The sequence below is a fragment of the Coptis chinensis genome, chromosome 3 (genome assembly GCF_015680905.1).
Source record: "Coptis chinensis isolate HL-2020 chromosome 3, ASM1568090v1, whole genome shotgun sequence".
Lineage (NCBI taxonomy): Eukaryota > Viridiplantae > Streptophyta > Magnoliopsida > Ranunculales > Ranunculaceae > Coptis > Coptis chinensis.
In genome coordinates, this window is record NC_141458.1 from 32,347,806 (window position 1) to 32,374,760 (window position 26,955).

Here is a 26,955-nt window from a genome sequence, read left to right on the forward strand (position 1 = left end):
ATCAACTCCAATTTTAGTCCATAGTGATCAGAATTTCAATTAGAGTTGTATGCCTCATCCGATCCGAACAACACTAGTACAGAAAGTCAGTACTGTGGTTAGTTCTCGTCTCTTTCATCGATTTTAACTTTTTCGTACTAAAAACTTTTCGTTTTTGCAATTTATCTGCCCATTTCTTGGTTGTGCTTCATTTATGACTTGTACTTGAGATTGAGTTTCATATCCCACTTCCACTCCATCTCCATTTGAATCTGCTTCCCTTTCCTCTTCTTGAGTAGTCGGCACTTCATTGTTGTTAATAACCACCCGGGGAGTACTAGGACTTCTAGTAAGAATATTGTCAACAATGTCTCTTGAACAATGACATCCCCTTCCGGAGTTGGTGAAACTAATAACACCAACAAAAAATTATGCAAGAGTCAACGGGTCTATGAAGGACACTAGGATTTTCATGTGACCCGTCGCCCTATTATATGTAATGCGGAATGCCCGCTCACGAGAAACCAAAAAGGAAAAAAATAGGAATGCTTTTGACTTTAATAATATATGTTAAATACGAAATATCATATTACTAGATAACTGCTAAACAGTTGGGGCGAGAGTGGAGAGTGGAGAAAGGAGAAAAGAGAGAGAGAGTTAGGATTTGGTTGAAAGGGAGAGGCAAAAGTGACTACAGATAGACAGAAACCAACCAATTTAGTTTTTGTCCGTATAACCTCTCTTTCTGCCCCAGATAGTTCGATTATGATATATATCACTAAGTGTTGTTGCTTTCCAGTTAAAAACACCACAAAATCCCTCCTTCCTCAACTCGCCCTAGCTATGTAGCTCTATCTCCATATCACGCCAAGGTAACTGCTGTTTTTAATGGATGAAATTTCAGTGCATTTGCAATTATTTGCTTGTCTTGTCGTGTGGGTACATTGCTTTGACTTTATAACAATGACATGCTTTTTGAAGTACTTACTTTGTAACTTGCCATACACATTTAGATGATAATCATGATACATCTTGCTTATCTTTATTACTTTGTAGTTGGGATTTGTAAGAACTTGAAATCCTTGTTCACCTTGAAGAATGGTGTTGTTTTTTTGTACTAGTATTCTGTTCAAGTAACGATATTATATGCTAAACCTTACATACTCTAGGGACTCTTGGAAGCTCAGAACATGAATACAATGAGCAAACCAAACCCCCAAGCTCTTTCAATGGCGGAAGCCAAAGCCAGAGGTGAAGCTGATTTCTCATCTGGTAAGTTTTGGCAAGCTGTTGGTCACTTCTCTTTAGCAGTCCAACTTGCCCCACAGAACCATGTCATGCACTCATATCTTGCTGCTTGTTATTTTTTTCTTGGTAAACATGACTTGGCTGTAGTGATTGCAAAGCAAGCGATTAAACTTAAACCAGACTGGCCCAACGGCTACATTCGTCTTGGTGAATCTTATTTGGAGTTGGGTAAACTGGATGAAGCTATAACCACTTATCAAAAAGGTGTAACATTGGATCCGTTCAATAAAGCTTTTAATTTTTGTTGGAAATAAGGTTGGATAGACGCCCACCAAGATAAGGATAAACCACTGAGTATAGGACTCTATCCTATCTGATATTAGATGAGTATAGGACTCTATCCTATCAGATATTAGATGAGTATAGGATTCTATCCTATCAGATATTAGATGAGTATATGACTCTATCCTATCGATATTAGATGAGTATAGGACTCTATCATATCGATATTATATGAGTATAGGACTCTATCATATCGATATTAGAGGAGGTATGGGACTCTATCCTAAATATTGAGGAGGTGGGAACCTCCCCCCACCTCTCACATATTAATCATCCAGAACAACAAAAAAGCTCTCTCTCCTTTAATGGCGACCTCCAACATTTTCTAAAGTAGAAGCCCGGTAATTTGTGGAGATTCCATAGGTGGTATCCTCCCTAGCCATTGTGGGTTCTTGGTTCTTGGTTCGTGAAAAAAGGTTGCTTCCCGTTCGTGGTTGGAACTTGACTCCAGCAAAGTTAAGAAGAAGAAGATCTTGAGTGTGCCAAGAACATCTTCTCCTGTAGATCAAAGCTTGGAACTTCAAATTGAAAGCTGTGACCAAGGTACAATCTTCTGTTTCCGCTGCGCTATTTTATGCATGTGGTATAACGTAATTGTATATATCGTAGGAATCATGCATGAGATATCGATAAAATCCTACATTGGCATCGAGCCAGTTTTCCATGGTTTGCATGCTTTTGTTTGCGGTTTTGATCTTGTGATCTACAATTTTTGAAAACTGCGATTTTTCAAAATCTTTTAATTAATTTTTAAATAATTAGGTTGTTTAAAATTAATTAGATATTGCTTAATTTTTTGCAAAATAAATTATTTATGGGAAATAATTAGTGGAAATTTTTTTTCTAGGAAATTTTTTTTCTTAGAAATTTTTACATGGAAATTTATTTACGAGATTATTTCTCTATAAATTTTAGAATTTTTTTTCACATGTATTTTTCCACAATTAAAATTGACATTAGGATGTTTATTTTTACCATGCAGTAATTATTTGAATCTAGATTTTTACTATTGCATGTATATAAAATTGTTTGTTTTCTATCAGCGGTCATATGAAAACTAAAGGCACAATGCCTAAGTCACATAGACCGAAACTTGTAGGAAAATCCAACCGGATCTTGGGAGGCGGGCTTCCAAGAAACGCATGACCGCTAAGCAATATAGGAGAACTTTCAAAGTAATCTTGTCTTGAAATCGATAAGATAGAGACAGAGCCACCATCACCGGAATATACACCAAAGAGCCCCGGTCCTATTCAGGGATAGGAATGAGGCTCGACCCTTAAATCTCTCCTACATCGATTATGGGACGATGCTAAGGAACCAAATCCATATGATGTGTCATCGGGGTTTATTTTCCCCTCCTCACGGGGAAACAGAGGAAGTGGCTAGTAATTTTCAAATGGTGATAGTATTTGTGAGGATGAGGATGACTCCCACAGGCACCCGGGCGCTTCTATGTTCATGGTTGACTAGCTCTGTTTAGTTCTACATTGTTTTTGAAAGATAGGAAACTCTTTTTGTAGAAACAATTTTATGAAATGGAAATTTAAGTAGTAGATTTTTGCATATTCTATGTTATTGATAGTCAAATGCATTGATTTTATTTAATGTGGCTAGAATCATGTTAGTAGATTATCATGATCATCTCATATGTGAAAATGTGGATTACTTAGATTTAATTTAAGAGATGATTCTTATTAAGTAGTATCTTATTTTTGGAATTCAAACTTGATAGAATGGCACCCGATGGAAAATCCCCGTTCACGATGCTACGAAAAGGACTTATTAAACGATAAAATTACGAACTTTGGTCTAGGAAAGTTAGGCTAATTCGCGATAGGATAGGAAGGTCATTGATGTAATAAGCGGAGGCGATAGCAAAACCTACATTTGAAGGATTAACACAAGTCGCTTATATCTTTGTGTACTAAAAAAAGTACAATGAGTATACAAGCAAAGATAATGTTGCCCGAATTGCCATACTTGGCACCATGAGGAATGACTTCATGAAGCGGTATGATGGCCTTGGATCGGCTAAAGAGCTATGGGAAGCGATAAAGGTGGACCTGGGGGTACGACTATTGCCGGTGAGGAGGCTACAAATGAGCTTTGACAAATTTATCAAGCTGCCCCCATACCTCTATGACCTGACATTGCGCGGTGATGAGAAACATGGTTCTTTGAGTTAGCCCAGCGGGACATGTCTGTCAAATGAACAACAAATTCAAGCTGTCATTAGGTCTTTACCTAAAACTTGGGAACAATTTCATCTTATCTTGACGATGACGACAAAGATTATCACAAACTTTGCACAGTGCAAAAGAAATGTGAGCTTGAGGAACAAAGGCTTCTCAATGAAAAGCCTGTTGTTCAAACTGAAGCAAATGTTGTCAACTCCAAAAGAGGAAGGCTCCTTGGAACAAGAAAAGTGGAAAAGGAAAGGCAAGGAAAAGGCCAAGCCTAACCCACGACAAAAGAAACCTAGGAAGTCGATAGACATGACTAGTGTTGAATGCTTCCGTTGTCATCGGATGGGACACTATGCTAGGGCATGTCCTTCTCCCCGAGGTGAGTTTTACTTTAAGAAATCTTGTCAATGTGATAAGTATCTTGTCATCTTTATCTCGATTCATCACAATATTGGATTGTAGATTCAGCAGAATGACGGACCACATAAGCCGGGATAGGTCCCTGTTTGAAGATTTCAGGAAACTTCCACAAGGAACTTCGGAGAGTCCACATGGGAAACCAAAGTGTAGGCGATATTTTGGGCACGAGGCACTTGTAGGTTGGATTTTTTGCGAGTGGGAGATCCATCCTTATTGAAGAAGTACTCTTTGTACCCTCAATTAGGAGAAATCTTTTATCAGTTTTGAAATTACTTCAAGAATCCTATGTGTTTAATTTTTCCCAAAACTCGCTTGAGATATCTTTAAATAACAGTTTGATAGGTCATGCTTATTTAATGAATTCTTTTATGACATTACACTTAGCACAAACTGAAGTTTTATGTCTAAAATGGTTGGTTGCCAATTGTGGCATGCTAGACTAGGACATATTGGACACGATGGGATAGACCGCTTAGCAAGGGGAGGGTTGTTAGGTAACTTAACCTCTGTTAAAATGGAAACCTGTGAAAGTTGTCTTGCTGGAAAAGCCACCAAGAAACCTTTTGGGAAAGCCCAAAGGGTAACTTATCCTTTACAACTTATTCACTCGGACATCCGTGGACCAATGAATGTGACAAGGCATGGGGCTTTGTATTTCATTACCTTCACAGGATGACTATACACGTTATGGGACCGTGTATTTGATGTCTCACAAATCGAGGCCTTGGACTGTTTTAAAAGTACAAGAACCTAGTTGAGAATCAACTTGATAGGACAATAAAGGCCTTAAGAACTGACCCCGGGGCGTGAATATCTTTACGATGAGTTTAAGGAACTCTGTGAAAATAAGGGTATAGCTAGGCGACTAACTATTCCTTATACCCCCCCGTGAGAATGGTGTCTCTCGAGAGAAGGAATAGAACCCTCTTTGGACATGGTTAGATCAATGATGGCTCGGGCTAACTTGCCTATCTCATTTTGGGGTGATGCATTGTTAACGGCCGCATACATACTTAACCTAGTTCCTTCAAAACTGTTGACAAAACACCCTATGAACTATGGATTTGGTAGACAACCCGTTTTGAACTACCTTAGACCATGGGGGTGTCTTGCCTTTGTCACTTCTCAAAATCGAGAATTTGGAAAGTTGAGTGCTCTGGAAAGAAGTGTATCTTTATAAGATACGATTGAGACTTCTAAGGGGTATGTTTTCCTAGGGGAGGATACTTCGAGGGCATGTCACGAGAAATAGAAGCACGTAACGTCCGATTCTTAGAGGATCAATACCCAATGAGGGGTGAGGTTGATAAGGATATACAACTTTACAAAGTTGATAACCTTATAATTGCGATGAACAAAGGCGAAGATGAAACTTTCATCAACCCCCGATTCTAGTAACAATGGCATTGGTCAAATGATTGATCAATCCCAACCTCGTAAAGAGTGTTAGAGGCCATATCCCCAAACGTCGGTTTGAGATTGAAGGGAGATAAATATGACCAATGCACTTTAAAGAAATATCGATGAACCTAAAACGTTCAAGGAGGCTATTTCGGGTCCAATACAAGTAAGTGGATATGGAAGCTATGAAGGAAGAATTGGAGTCGATGAAGAAAAACAAAGAATGGGACTTAGTTGATCTACCTCCAAACGGGGGAGATCTATTGGGAACAAGTGGGTTCTCAAGATCAAAAAAATCGCGGAAGGAACATAGACAAATTCAAAGCTAGGCTTGTTGCAAAAGGTTACACCCAAAAAGAAGGAATAGACTATGAGGACACCTTCTCACCAAAGAGTGAGATTTGACTCCATCGTCTCCTCTTGTCAATGGTTGCCCATTTAGATTTAGAGCTTTACGGATGGATGTCAAAACGCTTTTCTCAATGGAGAATTACAAGAGGAAATCTATATGGATCAACCCAATCGGTTTTTCAATCAAGGGTCGAGGAACACAAAATGTGTAAACCCGAATGCATCCATATATGGTTTAAAACAGGCCTCTAGCGGTGGAAATCGAGATTCCATGAAGCAATGCTTCAAGACAAATTGAAATGGTAAATGAGGACCATTACGTATATGTCAAGACATCTAAAAATGGTTTTGTGATTCTATCTCTATATGTGGATGACATTTTGTTAGCAGGTAACAATAAGGCATTGATAAATTCCACTAAGGAGTGGTTGTCATTAAACTTGAAATGAAGGACATGGGTGAAGCTAGTTATGTCTTAGGAGTTAAAATAATTCGCGGATCGCCCAAACGCTTGTTATCTTTGTCTTAGGAGACATATATCAAGAAGGTTTTGGAAAGATTCAACATGATTTGATTGTAAGCAAGTGGATCTCCCAAGAAGTCTAGGAGAGTCTTTGAGTTCTAAAATGTCTCCCAAGAATCTTATCAAACTCGAGGCTATGTAAAATGTACCATACTAAGCGCTTGATCGGAAGCCTTATGTATGCAATGTTGTGTACAAGGCCGGACATCCGCTATGCAGTTGGGTTAGTATCAAGGTTCCAAACAAATCCCGGGTCGCATTTGCTGGAAGGTCATCCAAGAAGATAATGAGGTATCTAAAAGGCACCGTGGACTACTCGGCACTTGTCTACCAAGGGAAAGATCTTAACCGATTGGGTACTCCGATGCCGACCGGGTGGAGACCTTGATGAGAGGAAGTCAACTTCGGATATACCTACATAATGAATGGAGGTGCTATATCCCGGAGCAAAGAAAAGCAAACTTCCATAGCACTTTCAACTATGGAAGCCGAAAGTATATTGCATGTGTTTCCGCCACACGGAGGAGGTGTGTGGCTCGACGATTCATCAAACACTTGTCGGTGTTCTCAAAATTTGGCGAACTAGTTCACATGACCGATCGACATGGTCGCTCTTGCATATGCTAAAGATCCAAAGTACCATGGAAGAACCAAGCATATAGAGTTAAAATACCACTACGCACGACAAATGATCGAAGAAGAAAGTGGTTCTACAACATATATCCACCGATCGGATGGTGCGGATCCATCGACCAAACCTATTCCAAAGGAACTCTTCCTTGCACATGTAAAAATGTTTGGGTTAAAGAGGATGTGATTATGTTAAGAACACTTTGATGGTTTAATGAATAAAAGTGCATTCTTTCTAGATCGATTGTATTCTCATTATAATCATTTTATCATCTCATATGTATGTCAAGTAGGGTTGATGGTTCACTCACATGAATAGTCACTTCCATTTTAAGCGATGGGAGTTTAGCTTGACAAGTCACTAAACCTTATAGGAAGGGTGGACCTAGTCTTCGAGTCATGCCCCTTCTTATAATTGGATAAGAAGAAACAGGCTTTATAGGAAGATTCGTCTAAACCTACAAGCGGTTGTTGCCAAGTGGGAGCATAGTATCCTTGGAATTGTCATTAGGGATGACAACACTTGCATGGTATGAGTGGACATACTGAGATATATATTGTTGAGTAAACAAATTAGATACTCTTGCCATGACATGTTTTCACACAACATGTGTATAGTTGACCACCGAGAGCAAGAAAAGAAATATCCCTAAAATTCTTGCTATGTGAGCTCTATTAATATATTTTTGTTTAAAACATATCGAATGGTACCCCTCCTTGAACTTTTGACCTTGTCAAGAAAATAAGATGACTACTCGTAACTTTGGTTTGCTCCCCACAAGCTCTTACTAAAAGGATGACTGGATGCATACTGGGAAGTTGGTAGAACTCTGACGACAATGACTTGCGTGCAAAGGGTAAAAGAACTGAAGGTTTATCACACAATCACTGGGATTCTACGGCGGGACAATTGATGATAATTGTGAATCATGTGATACGTTTTTGACTTTATGGTGTGGACTCATAGGGATGAGTGCTATTTGTCAAAGTGATGAAACAAACAGATCTTGGGGTATACACACACTCTCCGGATATTAGGTTTTCGGATTCATCTTCTTTAAGATCACTTTCATGGTAGATCATTGCGCTGTGCCGTGCTTTTCATTGCGACTTGCTACTTCACAGATATCATGATACGTGTGCTAGGGTCACACGAACCATTTGCCGTGTGAGACACACAAATGGCTAAGCATTCTACTTAAATGCTTCTCTTAGAAACCTTCTTTCGCCCGTTGTGGCGAGTGGGAGATGTTGGAAATAAGGTTGGATAGGCGCCCACCAAGATAAGGATAAACCATCGAGTATAGGACTTTATCATATCCGATATTAGATGAGTATATGATTCTATCCTATCGGATATTAGATGAGTATATGATCTATCCTATCTATCCTATCGATATTAGATGAGTATATGACATCGGATATTAGATATCCTATCGATATTAGATGAGTATAGGACTCTATCCTATCCAATATTGAGGAGGTGGGAACCTCTATAAATAAATAGACCCCCACCTCTCACATATTAATCATCCCAACAACAAGAAAAGCTCTCTCTCCTTTAATGGCAACCTCCAACATTTTCTAAAAAGTAGAAGCCCGGTAATTTGTGGAGATTCCATAGGTGGTATCCTCCCTAGCCATTGTCGAGTTCTTGGTTCTTGGTTTGTGAAAAAGGTTGCTTCCGTTAAGTGGTTGGAACTTGACTCAAAGAAAGTTAAGAAGAAGAAGATCTTGAGTGTGCCAAGAACATCTTTTCCGTAGATCAAAGCTTGGAACTTCAAATTGAAAGTTGTGACCAAGGTACGATCTTACATTTTCGGCCGCTTATTTTATTTTATGCATGTGGTATAACGTAATTGTATATATCGTAGGAATCATGCATGAGATATCGATAAAATCCTACAATTTTGGTTTAGCTGAAGCACATTTTCGTGCTCAAGCGCGGCATGAGTTGCAAATGAAGTTAGTTAATGATCAGTCGGCAAGGGAGTCTTTGCCGCGTTTTGTTAAGATGGTTCAGGATCTGTTAGCAAACCCTCATCAAATTGATTTGCATTTGAAAGAAGAGAAAATGATGAAAGCACTTGGAGTTTTGCTTAATGTCAAAGTGAGGGGTTCGAGTGGCAGTGAGAAGAAGAGTGTTATGCTCGATGTGGAACCTGAACAACAGCCATTGCCCGAGTTGGGGAAAAGGAAGGGACAGGCAGATAAGGAGTTGGAAAATGTGGCTAACAAAAAAATGAAATTTGAGAAAACTATTGATTTTAGTAGCAAGCCAGTTGAACTTGACCACAATGGGGATTCACGCAATGCTCCTCCATTACAACAAGGAGAGCGAGGATGGCCGCCTGGCAACAGGCTGCGATGTGAATGTTTTATGCACTGGCACATAAGGAGATGGAATTGGGGAAATGTAACAATGGGAATGTGCTGCGCCCTCCTGGATCACAACAAAGACAGCTAGTGAATCATCCTTTGCAACAGCTGGTACCGGCAGAGACCCCATGGAATGCACTAGCACAAAAGGAGAAGGAATTGGGAAAGTTTGGGAAATATAAAAATGGGAATGCGCTGCGCCCTCCTGGATCACTACGTAGACATCAAAAGGTTAATCCTTTGCCGGTAGAGATCCCATGGAATGCACATGCACATAAGGAGAAGGACTTGGAGAAATCTGAAAAATCAGGGGACAGTGATGCAAGTGTACACGACGGTGATGCAAGTAGCTCACGAGTTTCAGGATGTCGATGTAAAAGAGCTACTTTTAAGGAGGATCCCTTGGTAAAGAAAATTGGAGAGCTTGTGGACTTAATGAAGAGTCAGTACAAGCCGGAGGGACAAGTCTTAAATGAAGCCATGGATCAGTTAAATGAGTTGAAGTCTTCCGGCGTGTTGGATACCGATCTTTATTATATCCTGGTGTTGGTAGCTTTTGGAAAACATCCTGGGCATTACAAGATGTTCTTGAGCATTAAAAGTACTGAACTCAAAGTTCGTTTTCTTAAGAACATCATAGCACGTTAAGAATATTGGTATGTACTGAACTTAGGAATGTATTGTTCTAGATGATGTTATTTTTATTTTGGTAATCTGTTGTCAGTAGTACTGTTCTTAGCATTTTGATATAATAAACATTGTGATATGTTGTTATTATATACCGTAAGTGCATTAAACCTTTAGTGTTTTATATTGGAAGGTGGAAGAGTAGATTTTTATATTTGTACCTATTTAAATCTATGAAAGAATGCATAGCGTAATAAGCGTAAGCATCAACTATCCAATGTAATGCTCCATTTGCCAGTGTCGGAGCTTTGGAACAAAAAATAATGTTGGAGATCCATGTAAATGAATTATGGATCTAGTGACAATCTTATCCTAACAATAAAATCTTCCCCACGTGTGCAGATGACGCAATCAATCTTTTATCTGTCTGAATATAAAAAGGCCTTTTCCGTAAAAACACATAAGATTCCTATGTGGTATCTCCCCGTGCCAACTTATATTATCACACTGGCGGTAGAGAAAAGAGAGAGCATCTCAAAAGATTGAGAGAGATAATAATATAACAAACAAACAAAGACAATCTCTCTCTCTCTCTCTCTCAGACAGCAAGGTCAGTTTTTTTTCTTCATTTATGTTCAAGTTTTAAGATGGCATATTAATATTCATTTAGTTGTCAGCTGGAATTTTTTATTTATGTTTTAATTTCAGAATAACTAATGAATTGTAGCTGCCAAATTATGAATTCTATTGAATTGAAATTACATGATTAATGAAAGAAAAATCAATTGAAATTGTGTTTGCTTGCTTTTCTTATTAGCTAAGCCTGTACCATTTTTTCGCAGAAGATCGTGTAAGTGGTCAATAAATTTTCAATGGAGACCTTGGAAGGTATTACACTATTTGTTATACTGTTTTTTTGAAAATGGTAATTTGAGTAATACAAGCTTTATTGTTTAATGAAGTCTTTTGACATGGTAGTTAAGGTTTTGAATGTAAATTATTTGTAGTGAGTTCGAGAATGCATCAGAAGAGTTTGTTTGATGAAATAAAGGAATTAAGGAAACTCAGAACTGCTGCCATGATGGAGAAATGTATGGTGAAGAATGAAATAGTAGTGTGTCCTAAGCCACGAAGACGAGATTTGAGGTTTGCCAATCCTACTTTTGTTATTTAGTAATGGGAAAAGGACATGTGTTGCTTACGTAGATGTTGCTGAGATAAAGCTGTTATATAGAATATGTTGTCTCTTAACTAAATATAACAGTATTACCGAGCAAAAGAAAAGGATATATAACAGTATTTTGTCATTTCTGTGTAAAAACCGGTTCTGTTATTATTAATCTCCCCTAAATTGCACTGTTACCATAATTTCAACCGAGTAACAACATTAACTGCATAGTCATAATTGCCTGCTATTGGAGCATCAAAAGTGAAAACAACTTCTCCACATCTCACCTTGTTTTGTCCTTTTCTTGTTTTTTTAACTTTTAGGTCTATGCTGGTTAGTGATTGCAATATCTCGTGCATACATTCCAAGATATGCTGGATATGTTTGTTACCATTAGCTGCTATACATTTCGAGATGATAGATTATTTTGCAAAAATGAAAGTCCACATTTAAAAAAGTTAATTTATATTTACAACATAACAGTACCTTGAATAAAAGAAATTGGAACATCAAGATCCAACAGTAGTATCAGTATGACATTAAAGTGCCAATCAAAACTTTGACACCCCAAAATCTCCGCATATGCTGGATATTTCTACCACTGTTTCAATAAATTGCATTTTCTTCTCGTGGGTGAAAATCAGTTACCGTCATTACTGAATGAAAACTATGACACAGAATACTTCATTGCTTGTTTCTAAAACTTTGGAGGATATCGCTATATCTTGCATTGTTTGTTGTATTATCATTATGGAAATCATCAATTGAAGCATTTCTAAGTTATGAACAATAAAGGGAATTTGCACTACCTGTTGTTAGCTAGTGAAGGAAGTCACATATATTAGTAGCAACCATAGTTGAATCCTTGCATGACCATGTTTTCATTGTTACAGAACCAGATATTGTCTTGTTTCCAAACATAGACAAAGACTGCCATGCTGTCTCAAATACAGTATCTGTACTTAATCCTCATTCCTCGCCATCAATACTCTGAGCAGAAGGAAAGAGATTATTGTAACTTTTCATGCCTTGTGTATTCAGGATGGTGAAACAAATCTTTCTTCCATGTCCCATTTCTTAGGAAATTCCGTGTCTTCATAGAACTTAATTGCCTTTGGATTTTTCTGGGAAAGATGATAGACCTCCTTACCCATTTACTCCAAACTGAAAGCAGGTATGCATTGTCTCAAGATTTGTGGTTAGAGCGCGACAATTGTCATTCTGGGGCATTTTAACTAGGCATAGGAGATAGAGAATTAAGTGCCTGTTAGTCTCTTAAGTTAGCCCTTTAGGAGTTGAGACGGTTTTCTTTTGACTAATTGAGCTGTATATGCTTGTCTTTTTGGTCATTTTGTTTCTTTAAATGCGCCTTCTATACTTGTCGAGTATTTCAACCTACTTCCTTTTCTGTTCGGTATTATCGGGATGCTACTTTTTTCCATCCGTTGTTGTTAGTTGATAGTTGACACTCATTATTGAGCAAAAGTATTTTTTTTAAAATGATAAAAGTAAATATACCCCTGCAGAGCAATACATGGTTGACAGATGATTTACAAGGAGAACAGCAGTTGATTGTGCATTATGCAGTCAAAAGTGTGCCTATGCTCTAAACCCCTATTACCTCGGCCTAAGACCGCCTAGGATCAGAAGTCAGGCTTACGGCCTCTAAAATTGCTTATTTTATCACGTTGCTCGTAGATTGGCCCCTAATTTGTAATCAGTGCAAGCGCCTTTAACTGCATGGATTAATAACTTCTTTCTTTCTGTTAGATTTCAACGGTACTCACTGCTCCACACATACACACACAAAGAAAATAAGGAAAATCAGTAGTAATTATGGTTCCTAATAATATGTCATACATCGCTGATATGCTTTTTCTACTTGATAGTTTGGTCCATCTAAGATAAATATCTCTGTAGATATGGGGGTGATATTTAAGGGTGTTGATCACTTCTGTCTTCTGAAATGTCTCAAAGGGGCGTCATACAAGCCTCCCCTCACACAAATAACTGTATAAAACAGTTTTCAGGGTGTAAAACAGTTGTTTCACCTTTTATGCCTAGTCAGCTGATCATTAATCATTTGAGTTCAGGTACCTGACTCTACATGTGCATACCCTATTAATGTTGCTTTATTTTTAGTCCCAATTTATTTCTTAATATCATATCGTGGTGTGCATGTTCATATGTAGTTTAATATGCTCTTTACTTTACTTTCTGCTCTTTAGTATTTATGTGCTTCAGGTGATGTTATAGCATTTCACAATAGCATATCATCTTTATTAATTCCCCCCTCCCCCTCCTCTTTCTTAACCTAAAGCCACCCTCTCTGAAAGTATAATTTTGGGTATAGGAAACAATAAATTGGCAGAATTTTTACAGAAAAGCTTTTGTCCAAGTTTTACCTAATAATGTAAATAAAAAATGGAGCTATTCTTTTTGGACATACTCACTCCCAATGGCTTTCTAGGTCATGTATGGCTGGCTACCTCTGCATGTCATTAAGTATTATCTGCATGCCTACTTTTTAAGGTCAAAGAAAACAAACAATTCGCAGAATTTTGTGTTTCTGGAAAAGCTTTTTTCCCTGTTTACCTTTGAAGCTACGGTGGAGCTATAGTTTTGGGGACAGACAGGTCTCAAATCTGAACTCCCAATGATTTTCCTAAAGAAAGATAATGTAGGGTTTGTTCTGAACGTATTATTTTATTGTCCGCATTCCTAGGAAGTTGGAAAAGAGAACAGAGGCTATTAGGTGTATGAGAAAATACATCTGCATATCTAATCATACAGGCACACTTAAACACGTATATGCTCATTTTATAATTGTCTATATGTATGTCGATATATATTCTCTAACATGTGCTAATCTTCTATCACTACTTTGACAAGCTGTTAATCCTTTTGCTGTTATTCTGTCGCATTTAGCATTGTACGTGTACATCATTAATGACATTAACTGATAACGTTACAACCTTCAGGCAATGTTGGGAGCAAGTTGACGTGAAAGTTGGATCAGAGCTTTCTGATATTATCATGAATAAGGTTTGTCTCTTGTCGGCTGTTGAAAGGCTCATGTTGTTTACACTCTAGCTTTCATCTTCACCGAAGAAGTTTTTGATGTTTTGTATGTCATTGCTTTTGGCAGGCATCCCCACCCTACTATTCAGGTTCTCCTCCTGTCCGTGCTAACAACCCACTTATCCAAGATGTGCGGTTCCACAAGCAAAGTGTCCAGCAAACTCCTAGTTTGGTGTAGATGGTGGTGCTGTTCAGTGTCCTTAGCATCCCAGCAATGACGTGAAGCAACTTTTGCATTACCACTGCAGCTTTTATGATGTACAGGGTTTCTATTAAGCTGAGAAGTGTCTTCAGTTTGATCAATGGTTAGTTGTTCAGTTTATCCTGGACTTCATGTACATATATAACTTGTCTCTGTGTCTGAGTGATGGCGAGGGTCTCTCTATATGTATAACTACTGTCTTGGACGTAAGAGCCTTGTTGAATAAAGCTATTTGACTTGGGATCTGAAAACGATGTTCTGTGTGTGTGTGTGTGTGTGTGTCAACAGCATATGCCTTGTTTTTGTTTCTGTTATTTTGCCCCAACAAATGACTTTGGACCGCCAAGTGATCTCTCCCCCTATCCTCAAATACCTTTGGTGTTTTTATTTTTCGATGATAATATACCTTTGATGTTGAATGTTGATGCTTACTTTCTGATGGTTAACCTGGAGTGACTAATAAATCTTGATGTCGTATACTCGTATAACTGATCCATAAATAAAATGAAATCCATAAGAAATTCAATGAACAGAGTAACTAATAAGACCGGGATCAAGTTTCTTCAGTGTTTTTGTCTTACATTCTTACATGAGAAAGTTTTGGAGGTTTTGTCCGACGCTGGACCCCTCATATTTGTCGTCTCTCGTTATTTTCACAGTTGGATGCCCTACCTTCATAAATCCAGTTAACTTTTTTTCTTTTCTTTTCCTTTTTCTTTTTTGTTTTATAATTGAAAATGTTATTATAAATCCAGTTAACAAAATCCGAATGAAGGACATTTATTGGATTCAGTTTTATGAAAGAAAGAAACTTGGACTAGAAAGTCAAATTCCTTCATCGTTTCTGTGGTAGATGTTCTACACTTTTACTGATCTTTACACGGTGAGGTTTCTGAAGTGCACATAATCCTAGAATGATCGTCCCTATAGACATCATGTATGGCCATGAAGGTATTCATATGTTAATCTGTGACTTGTTGGGATACTGTATCATTGCAACATCTAGCTAGCAGCGTTGTCATACCCTTATGCTCAAGCACCGAAGCCAGGGGACTGCCTTCAAAACAACGAAACCTAGAGCTATCAATACATTTTTGAGCCCTACAGTTTTTTCGTTTATATATATTTCTCAGGAGAAACCTGCCTTGTATCCAAACTTTGTCAGTAGAGAAGGCCGGATGAGAGCTCTTGGGAGTCGTCAGGCCGCTATCCTAGAGGTCTCCACCCCAAGAGGGGATTGCTAACACCACCCTTTTTCCTCCCATTGCATATGAAAAAAGAAAAAATGATGGACCCTAAGGGCGTCACTGCCTAGTGGAATTGATTGATGTGCTTCTTCACGATATCGTTCCTCCCGTCCAATATGTCTTCGTGTGGTCTTCTAGCTAAGAAGAATTCATATCCTCCTAGAAACCCTGGCTCTTCTCTAATGAGTCCTGCGTCTCAATCAAGTTTTGTTGCAACAATTATTTTGAAAAAAAATCATAGTAAAACTAGCTAGCAGTTCTGCGAGAGTCCAGATAGAAGATAGGGCATAAAAGACCGATGCACTTCATTTTTTACTTTATTTTTCTTTAAAAAAAAGTAAATTGTTATACAAAGTCAATAAACCAACCCAGTAATTGTAGTGTCTATTGCACGCGTTAGGTGTTATACGTCAGTACATACTCTTCTGTGCTTACTGCTCCCGCTTTGGCTTGGTACTCTTGCCTTTGAACCCTCACTTCACAAAGAGCCTCGATAAAAGGACAGAGTGAAGGTTCTCAACATTCTACTTTGAAATGACTAGAATAGCGACTCACTTCCTCTTCCATATGTTCTGTCTCCTACTGCTATTGCTCTGACCATGCCCATGGTTGCTGTTTCCAAACTTCAAAGGTACAATTTGCTTAATATAAGATTTCCCAGGGGAGTTCCTTTTATCTTTTGAAAGTGCTTGTAGCTCCGGCAACCAGTAAGCAACATATTCCCCTTCAGGGTCATAATTTTGTGCCTGAGAAAATTATAACAAGAGTCAGTTACTCTATTTTCCATAAAAACAAATAATTTCATCATTAATATTGTAGACTAGTTTATATCTGGGTATCCTACTAGCCGCTATCAAGGGGTGAACTTAAATAATTCTTTCAAATTAACAGTAGAAAAATGACTTTGTTAATTGAAAAGGGTTCTTTAAATTACTAAAAAGTTAAGAAAGAACAATTGTTACACATACTTGCTTGGGAATACTGAAGTATCGATCCTCCCTTGGGTCGTTCCCCACACCTATTAGTATAGAAACAAGAAGAAGTGTCAGCACAGTTGTGATGGGATTTTATGTTTCTGGTGTTGGACAACCATCAAATTTTTTCTCTCCAATCATTCACTCTAAGGAAGTATCTTTTCGACAAAAAAGATTAATGGATCAGACTTTTTATCTTTGAAAGGTTGGAGAAGTTCTACACCCATGAGCACTGGTTTATATGGTGTATTTGAAAGGGAGAATGATCATGCTTGGAAAATTCAGAATGATCAAATCAATATGAGTTATTATTTTAATGGTTAAATATGGATATTACTAATTTCAACGTTCCAACAGAAGATAGACAAATAACCTGCACCATAGGTCCAGTTTCCATAATTTGAGCATGGATCGTAGTCTAAGAGGCATGTTTCAAACCACTCAGCTCCCATACGCCAATCAATGCCCATATCGCGAACGAGAAAAGAGCAAACAATCTGTTCAAATTGCAAAGAGTAGACATTAGGTTTCTTGTAAATACTCCAAGAAACCCAAACAGGCCAGAAATCTACTTGGGCAATCAAAACAATACTCAGGCATTCCTACAAATCTTCAAGTCACAGCGCTAAAAAACTTCTCACAAGATACAACTTCAGACAATGAATGCTTATTTGAATATGAACAATTAGAATGTGAAACTAGATGTTGCTTTGATTGCCTTGTGTGCCTGAAAAGTTAAATTTGCACTTAAACTCAAGAATAGCAAGTATAAAGATATCCTTAACATCGAAAAAAGAAGTACAGAGTGAAACTATTGCTAGCGTATATAAGGCACTAAGCGTTATATGTGCAGTATTACAGGGGAACCAAACTTTCTGCTATGCTGAGCATTGGAACTGTATAATAGTGCGCAAGAACTGATTGTACTCCAAAGACTTGGTGTCGCTTGTAGATCTCGATCTGCTCCTGATATTCGAGAAGTCAAATGGACTAACACAGATGGTTCCAAGCTTTTGGCAGATTGGGTCGGTGGTAAGGCACAGGTGCCATGGTACTTTTGCAACATTGTGGCTTTTGTTAGAGACTTTATGTCTTATTTAGAGGTTTGTAAGAGCATCAGATCATTGTTATTGTTGCATAATTGTGGATTAGGGAACCTACACATCTAGCCACTAGATAGGTGTAGTTGTTTTTCTTCCAATTCTTTGAATGTAAGTTTTGAGTAGGGGTAAGGTTAATGTCCCCCCTTGTAATCCATTACTAGTTTGTTTTCTTTTAATTAACTGGTAGGGAGCCTGCCAAACCCCCACCCTCCTCTTGGGTGATTTTTCTTAAAAAAAAAACACTGATGGTAATCAGGAATTCTGACAGAATTGGAACTGGAGCAATATTCAGGAACAGCGCAAATCAGATGGTTGGTGTCTTAGCCCATGGGTGAGGAAATGCAACAAACGTTGAAGTTTGGGCATTCTCCTGAAAGTGGAGAGAGCAGTACAGATGAGCTGGATGCAAATTTGGGTAGAATCTGATTCCAAGACTTGGTGCTTAGCCTTAATGGTGATAGCACACCTTGGAGTATCAGAGCAAGCTGGAAGAAAGCAACTTCAAACCTTACTAGCTGAAGACTACACTCACACTTGTCATGTAGCCAACATCATACAGAGGGTGAACCTATACCTGATTTTGTTCCTAAAGGGACCTGTCCATTCAGGATTTATTACAGGTTTTGCTAAGTCGGCTGTATTGTGACACACCCTTTAAGCCTTGTAACATTGCACATCACTCTAGTATAATTCCTTGTTTGCATGCAAAAGACAATGTTACATGTTGTGAATGGCAGTTTTTCATATATTAAGTTTTTGATCCTTACCTGCCGTCCTCGGTTTGACATGAAACCAGTGGTGGCTAGTTCCTTCATATTTGCATCTATGAGAGGGTACCTACAGTTTACCACAACGAAAAATATGGAGCACAAGTCATGTTATTGAAGCGTAATTGGGAGTCGATTTGGAATTCTTTACATTACCTCACAGAGTTGAGAGAGGGGGCCAAAAAAAAGAATGAAAAGAAAGAAAAGAGAAAAGAAAGAAAGATTACCCTGTATTGCCTTCTCTCCAAGACTCAAACAGAACTCTGTCCTGGCTCCACTTCTTGGTCTCGACTTTTCTTGGGCCTCCTGTATAATGGCATGATAAGAATTAGATTCAACATTCGTCGATGTTCAAACAAGGAGTCGAGAACACAGAATCACAGTCTAACCGGTAATATTGAATATCACACAAAGTACAAGCTGTTACTATCACTAGATTCATTGTGACCATTTACCTATTTGGAACAAGGAATTTCCATACTTGACAGATAAAAACCTGAAGTAGTCCCTCCATATTAATTCAAACAACACCCTGAAGTCAAAACAAAAAATGAACTGAGATAAACTATGACGTCTTGAACTTATTTGATTAGTTAAAAAAAAAAAAAAAAAAAAAAAAAAAAAAAAAAAAAACCATCCTCATTCATCATGTAAGTTTATTGAACAATATCTCTATTCATGTAAGCTGATTTCACATTACTTCTTACTATTAACAAGCACTGAATCTTCAAATTAAAGATAAACTTCCATTCTTACAGATTTTAAGGAATACCAGCTAACAGAAGTGGAAGGTATACCAATATGTTGAATCATTTGCAAGCCTTTCCTTTTCATATCTCTTTACCTATTGAAATTGTGGGATTCATGAGCTGGATTAGAATCATTAAAAAATGAAATATGTAATAAGCAAGTATCGCCAAGACATCTCTTACCTCCTCAAACACCAGACGTGGAGAAAGACATCCCGATGCAAGCCAAGGAGAGAATTTTGTTGAATAATCAGGTCCTAACATTCCATTTCTTGTCTCTTTGTAAACCCTAATCAAATCCTACATGAAGAGTTTAATAGAACCTGATAATCATGTAATCTTTTTCATAAACATTTACCAAATTGTAAGACGATATAGATTATGGCGCCAAGACATATACTGGATATAAAAACGCTGGTGCTGAAATTTCTATGAACAAAAAAAAGATAGAAAATGAATATTGGATGTATAAGGGCACTCACACTTAGAGGAACTTAAGTTACCCAACTCTTTGGTGCACTAATACATGCAGTGCAAGTAAAGGGGTGGGATCTACTGTTCATGCCTGTATGCTTTCTGCAGGACATTACCACCACATGTATACTTCTCCTGATAGCACTACCCTCGTCACTAAAAACTATGTTTCATCACAGAAAGTATACAATAAATTGTTTCATTTTTCCTACCTGCCAAAAATTAACTGTAGATTTCCAATTTTCCATAATTTCTTAAAGGGAAAAGAAGACAACCTTTACCGACATTGAAGGGAAGACTGTAGAATTTTTCTTTTTCTTTTTTTCTTTTATTCATACTTAGTTTGGTCTTACTGAAAAAAAATCCAACGGAGAGACTTGGTCAGCAGATAAGTTGAAAGGTATATCTCATTTTCTTAAAAATGTAATGCAACTTTTACACTTTTTACATATATTTTCAGTTTTTCAACAATGCATCTTTACTTTCAGAAACAATATGCAATTCCATGCCAAGAAAATTATAAGGAGCAATTTGTTACCTTACTCCAAAAGTACTCATTGACTCTGCTCAATGCTGCACTTTCACCTCCAAGACAGCACATACCTTTGCTCACCTGCATCTCATATAAAAATAGCAGAGAAACACAGGTTCAGTAGGATTCTCTTTCAACCTCAACTCTGATGGATATAATACCAGGTCAGTTTTCTACATATTACAGTCAATTTATTTTGAATTTGAATACTGTCAAGAATCTCCAAGTGATGAAGCACGGAATAGTAGTTAGCTTGCCTCTTCATGGTGAAGCCCTAGCTGGCCAACTGAAGGGAAACATCCCCATCCCCCGATTTCATTGAAATCACAACAGGGAAGTGGCCCAAGTGATGATGGAAGCTTGAAGCAACTTCGAACTGTGCATTTGGATTCAACAGACTGAAAATTGTTCACATCAAAACAACTTTAGTTAAATTGCTTTGGTGAGTTTGTATTTTCGGACCTATCATAAGCTTTAAGACCAAGTACAACCCACAAAGAGTGATACATGATTCTGAATTTACCTTACGAAACTGAGTATACACATCTGGTAAATCACGTGGAGGAAATGGAAGATCATCAATATGGTACATAGTACTGCCCCACAAAAGCTCTAACTTCACGCCCTGGGTTTTCCATTTGGCCCCCGTGGTTGTCCTGCAACATTTTGGAGGCCTTTCCTGACGCGTCGCTCCACCGTCAACTCTTCACAACAAGTTTCTGTATGGGCATAGACCTGAGAGCACAATAGAAAATCAGCCAGTCATTCTGAATTGCAAGAACCAACTACTTAGACCTTATCTAGGCTTCTGAAATAAGCTTAGCTAGGGTAATATTTCATCTACTTCCAGCTCAACTCAAAAGAAAGATATACATAACTGTGTGGGCTCCAATAGCTTTTGCTATTGAAGGGATAACATCCTCGGGTTTCCCATTTTGTATAAGCAAGTTCAGGCCACGCTTCATTAGATTCTTTTTCAAGTCATGCAAGCACTCTATCAGAAATTGTGCCCTCAAAGCTGTCAAAAAAGCAGTAGAGATTACAATACCAATGCTACATGTTTCACTTCATGTTGAGCTCAACTTAATCAACCAACTACAAAAGGCTTCAATTTGTCGGCTCCATACCCTGGCAATTGCCCATTACATTATTCTTTGATCTTCTCATTAATTGTTTCAGGAATTTATTTGATTGCCCACGAATTCAGGTTAGCTAGATGTGATCGATAGGGAATGGCAGATTTTAAGTTTTAAAGGGTGTCTTTACGTCCTCGGTCCTCCCTACTTGGTGATGATACTAAAATGTATATATTGCTGTGTTTGCAGTATGACCTTTCTCAAGAATCAAGATCAACAAGACTTCTAAGTTCACTTTCAGGTAAACAAACAGAAATTAACTGTTAATTTCTCCATATGTACATTTTCCTAATTCCTAACAATAGCTTCACCATAGAATTTTACAATCAACATTATCAACAACGAATAAAAGTAATCCAAACTGACAACAAAAATTCTTAATACTAGTTACTATATAATAATGTAACCAATTACCTCCAGTTTTAGGGAATCCAAAGTAATGAGTAGTACCAAAAAGCCGAGGATCGACACAATATACCGGCAAAACAGCCTCCGATGACATCCAAGCTCGATACAATGCTTCATTATCCAACAACCTCAGATCATTTCTAAACCAAACAATGGCAACCCCAGCTCCATTTCTTTCCACATTGGAAGACGTAGTGTATCTTTGAAAGGTTTCATTGGTAATTTGATCAACTTCATCAGAACTTAGACTAGGAACATGAAAAGATGTAGTGGAGGAATGAGGTTTGGGTTGGGAGTTTGAAGCAATATTGTTCATGATATGGATATGGTTTGAGAGAAGAAGTTGAGTGGAGAAGAAGAGTTTTGAGATGGGTCTTGTTGATGAGAATGTGACAAGTTTAGAAGTAGATGAGGACATTAAGGAGAGGGAGAGTGTAACAGTCATCATGAAAGTTAGTTAAGTTTGTTGGGGAGAGAAAGTAGGACTACATGTGTTGTTGGGCAAGTGACACGTGTCCTTTTGAAGTTTGTGTTGACGTGGAGCACTATATAGCATTCACAATATACTAGTTTTGAGCACGTGGGCTACGCCACGTGTTTATGCCACAATTTTTTTTCAAAATACTCTTAATATTTTTTACCCCTAAAGTATAGCAATTATTACAATGTTATAAAAACAATTATTTTGTAATTTAAGATGCAAAATAGGGACACAATTGTCTAAATAATTTGTATTTGATAGAAACAACTCAATTCAAAATTTGGCCAAGTAAACCTAACCAACCAAAACCAACTAAAGCTTTATCTTTATAGTATATTACATATTAACCCCAAAAAATACAATAAATATTACAATTGCAATTTAACTGATTCTATTTTTAATTTAAAATGGAAATCTGGGGACAAAACCGAATCAAAAGTTTTGGGTTGTGAACGGATTTGCCACGCCCAAACGGCTCACTTGCATGCGCCTCATTACAGGATAGAATAGATTTACACTCCGCTAAACAACTGGGCAATTTTGATATAACTTTTTAAAATATTTATTTGCTCTGGTTTTTTGTGCAGGGTCCTTCACAAAACGATTAGCTCTCGATTCATTCTGTAACTCCAGTTTTTAGGAGTGGAGTAAGGCTGGAGTTACTATGAATTATAAAACAGGGAGCAACTCTAGAGGACAAATCAACCCAAAAATAAACTCTTGACGCGAAATAACAACGGTTCAGATAGATGAAAGATCAAGTATACCCCTGAAGAAAAAAAAAACGGCCCGACCCAACCGAAACAATCCGATTATGAATATTGATTGTTCATACCCACGATAGATATGAACAATGATTGTTCATACCTATCCATGTATGAACATTAGCTATGAACATTGATTGTTCATACCCACAATAGGTATGAACATTGATTGTTCATATCTACCCATGTTAAACATTAGCTATGAACATTGATTGTGGCTATGAAAACATGAACCCAAAACAAATATGAACAATAACTGTTCATACCCAAAACAGATATGAACAATCATGATTTATACCCCCAATTATGAACATTAACTATGAACAATGAGTGTTCATACCTATTAGACTATGAACAAAACAAATATGAACAATAAATGTTCATACCCAAAATAGATATGGACATTGATTGTTCATAGTTAATGTTCATACCCAAAACAAATATGAACATTGATTGTTCATACCCAAAACATATATGAAATAATAAATGTTCATACCCAAAATAGATATGAACATTGATGAGTCTCAACATTGATTATTCATACCCAAAATATATATGAACATTGATTATTTATACCTATTTTAAGTATGAACAATATGTGTTTATACTTAAAGTACGTATGAACAATACGTGTTCAACAGTAAAAAATAAACAATCATTGTTTGATTAACGTTAAAATTTTAGAGGATCTTGGTGGAATCGAACCACCATCACCTTTGGATATCTCCAAAGTGCTCGGCAATTTGAGCTAAAGATCCACCAGGGTTTAATTAAAAAAAAAAAAAAGATATAAAATGATAATGGTGTGGTACTTCATCTTCGATGTCTTTGATTTTTTGGATAATGGTTGCCGTCTTTGTTCAACTTCTTTAAAATAACTAAAGTTTCGCACAACTTCGTCTATTTATCGACTTTGGTTTTGGGTTTTCTCTATCGTAATTTCGTTTGATTAAAATAGGGAAGAGATTCGATTTGTAGTTTGATGAGGTAGGTCATGAATCAAAAAGTCTAGTCAGTTGGAGAAGAAAGGGGTTTTGGGTTTTCTCACTCGTAATTTTGTTTATTAATAGGAAATGGTAAAAGTGGTATTTAAGAAATATAAAATAAACCGGGCCAACTTATTTTGTCCTTGAGAGTTATTAAAATTAAAAAATTGGGTTCGTGAGTTATTTCATTGATGAAAATGGTTTTGTGAGTCATTATCAAAAAACTTTGTCCTCTAAAGTTGTTTTGAATCCAAAATGGGCCTTGGGACCAATTTCTTGATTATAAAAAGTAGAGTTAATATCTATCTATCTTCCTAGAGTCCACTGACTTAATTTCTTCTTGATTCAACCATTTTGAGAGCAACAAATGGTTGGTACTTGAAAAGAGACTACCAACTAATCTTATAAAGTTATGAGACATGATTGGTGGGCGACGATTTTTTGAAGAGGTGTTTGTTTTGTTTCCTGGTCTTGTTGGTTCAAATGTTAGCTTCATTTTGCAATCACATATTGTAGAGGTAGTATTTGTTTGACTGAACTCGGTTATGTCGAACTGCCTACGTATCGAGTTCTTTAGTGAACTCAAATCAAGTCGGATGTAGTTCAAGCTTTTGATTGGTTGATTGGATGGGAGATGGAGATAGATGATCGAGAAGATGGAGAATTGGCCTCCCTTGAGAATGGAGAAGACGCCTCCTTTTATAGGCGTAGATCCCTTTTTGCGTTGTCTTGATGATTGCTTTTACTTTTTCCGTTATGAAGTAATGATCTTTCATTAATGATATTGTTGACTAGCTTGCAGCGGTTATGTTTCTTAGGTCATTTGGACGACCTAACTTTAAGTCGTATGCATGACCTGTTTGTAGTCTGGACACGTGGTCTGCCACGAGTGTTTGAGAGTGAAGGATACATATGATATATATATATATATATATATATATATATATATATATATATATATATATATATATATATATTTTGAGGAACAATTTTAACATTTACTATTTCACTTGTCTTGGTTTCCGATGAGATTGAATCCATATACCTCACATATATGGTTGATAAAAATACAAATGGTTCTCATCACTTGTCATGAACTACTAGCATGTTTTTTACATACATAGTTCAGCTGCCCCTTCACTTACCACTCTACTCTTCCGGCCAGCTTCAGCAGTGCTGATTTTCGAACTTATTTGTGATGTTGTATGTGTTCAACATGAAAAATTGAAAACTATACCTACATGTGCATGCAATTATATCACTTGGAATGTGTATGCCTACGCTTCCTTCTATAACACCACCTTAATACCCTTGATTTTATTGAGTGTTACTTTGTCCTGCGTGCATCTCTGAACCTGCTTAGAAATGACCATGATAGCTATACAATGCATTGTATGCTCTATAATAACCCACGATCATGACATTATGTCTGCCTATTGTGTACAAGTATGCAAACCTTATTACGCATCGGTTTTTTTAAGTCTTGAAACCCGTCCTTAGCATGGTTTTTTTGGATTATAATTGTAAATTGTAATTATAATTATATAGGAGAGACTCATCTATTTATTTTTTTAAAACAAAATGAGAGATAATTATGTTATTTAAGTGATATTAGGGAGGTTTTTTTAAATTATCAATAATAAAATAGAACTTGTTTTAATTTTAATGTGGAAAATGGGGGTAATTATTTAATTTAAGTGACCATTAGAGAGGTGTTTCTAAATTATTAATAAAAAAATGTATTATTTAAATTATATTAATAAAAGTGAAACTTATTCTAAATTTAATGAGAGAGGTATTTCTAAATTAAGTAAACTAGTAAATGGGCACGTGCGTTGCACGTGGTACGAAATAAATTGAAGCAAACTACAAAAAAAAAAATTCTACGAAAAAATGTTGTGGATTAAAAAAAATGAATGAACGCAATTACATTAGAATAGTGACAATGTCCATGCGGTATGTATTGAATGAATTCGTAAATGAAATCTAAAACAACATTATTTCTATGAAAAATTGGGATTGAAAAGAGAAATGAAAGTAAGTACATTGATATAAGTATTATAAAATTAGATCAAAAAAAAAAAAAAACATAATTCATTCATAAACCAACTTCAATACGATAAGTGTATTTTCCAGTATTGGCTTCCTCTTCGATCAATTTGATCTTAGCTGCTTTTTCACGTTGCGAATAAATATATTTGAAGAGGTATTTAACCGCCTATATGTTAGTTTGTTTTTGTATAATCCATTAGATAAGAGAGAATATATGTCTTAGAAACAGGACATAGGCAAACAACTAATGAAGAAAGAAACATGTATTGTTGATGTTAAACTTTGTGCTACTGTTGGTGTAATCCTCTTCTAGAGCATTTAGATGTGATGGAGGAACATTGTTGGATTCCGATGAATGTAAGACCTGTAAGATGCAAAACATTATGCAATGGTAAGAAGCATGATTGCTATTCTATATTGGAATAACATTTTTCTTTTTCTCATTGTATTCAACATTGACGGCTGCAATCGTTTCGTAGGCATGTGTGACTCGCCATTTTGGGTGGGGAATCAAGTTCGGAATAGTCAAATAATCAACTGGTTCATCACTTCATTGTAGATAACATGTGTGAGTCTAAGCGAAGGGTAGCAATTGAGACCCTCCTTCTGGGCTGATAAACCTGAGTTGAAGCTTGAGGAGGCCGCACTGCAATTAAGACTCGCCTTGGTTGCATCAGAATTTTGGTGTTGCTTGTTCTCACTGTCCTAAAAATATTCTCTTTTTCATCTGTTGATGATGAGG

At 37.0% G+C, this 26,955-nt stretch overlaps 2 protein-coding genes, 1 long non-coding RNA gene and 1 pseudogene across 4 annotated transcripts; 3 read left to right on the forward strand and 1 right to left on the reverse strand.

The window, feature by feature from the left end:
- Window positions 1-1,208: 1,208 nt before the first annotated feature.
- LOC147509215 (hsp70-Hsp90 organizing protein 1 pseudogene) lies at window positions 1,209-1,541 on the forward strand (annotated as a pseudogene).
- Window positions 1,542-10,411: 8,870 nt separating this feature from the next.
- On the forward strand, window positions 10,412-14,791 carry LOC147509216 (uncharacterized). 2 transcript variants are annotated; one of them, XM_086601545.1, is made up of 5 exons: window positions 10,412-10,699; window positions 10,932-10,977; window positions 11,097-11,235; window positions 14,239-14,302; window positions 14,406-14,791. In XM_086601545.1, exons 2-5 carry the CDS (start codon window positions 10,962-10,964, stop codon window positions 14,514-14,516), a joined length of 330 nt encoding a protein of 109 aa, XP_086457671.1. In that variant the 5' UTR covers window positions 10,412-10,699; window positions 10,932-10,961; the 3' UTR covers window positions 14,517-14,791. The 2 variants fall into 2 exon arrangements, with proteins under 2 accessions (XP_086457671.1, XP_086457672.1); XM_086601546.1 differs by having other exon boundaries at window positions 10,552-10,699; window positions 10,935-10,977.
- Window positions 14,792-16,070: 1,279 nt separating this feature from the next.
- LOC147509217 (cryptochrome DASH, chloroplastic/mitochondrial-like) lies at window positions 16,071-22,389 on the reverse strand. The gene is given in 14 exon segments (XM_086601544.1): window positions 16,071-16,533; window positions 16,756-16,805; window positions 17,135-17,258; window positions 18,632-18,701; window positions 18,859-18,937; window positions 19,087-19,163; window positions 19,429-19,475; window positions 19,564-19,680; window positions 20,393-20,467; window positions 20,644-20,784; window positions 20,910-21,037; window positions 21,040-21,121; window positions 21,265-21,404; window positions 21,937-22,389. Coding segments are annotated over 14 exon segments (1,767 nt in total). The 5' UTR covers window positions 22,379-22,389; the 3' UTR covers window positions 16,071-16,338.
- Window positions 17,615-18,626, forward strand: LOC147509218 (uncharacterized). Its single transcript, XR_015218433.1, has 2 exons — window positions 17,615-17,864; window positions 18,133-18,626. It is a non-coding gene; the product is annotated as an uncharacterized LOC147509218 (long non-coding RNA).
- Window positions 22,390-26,955: the final 4,566 nt, after the last annotated feature.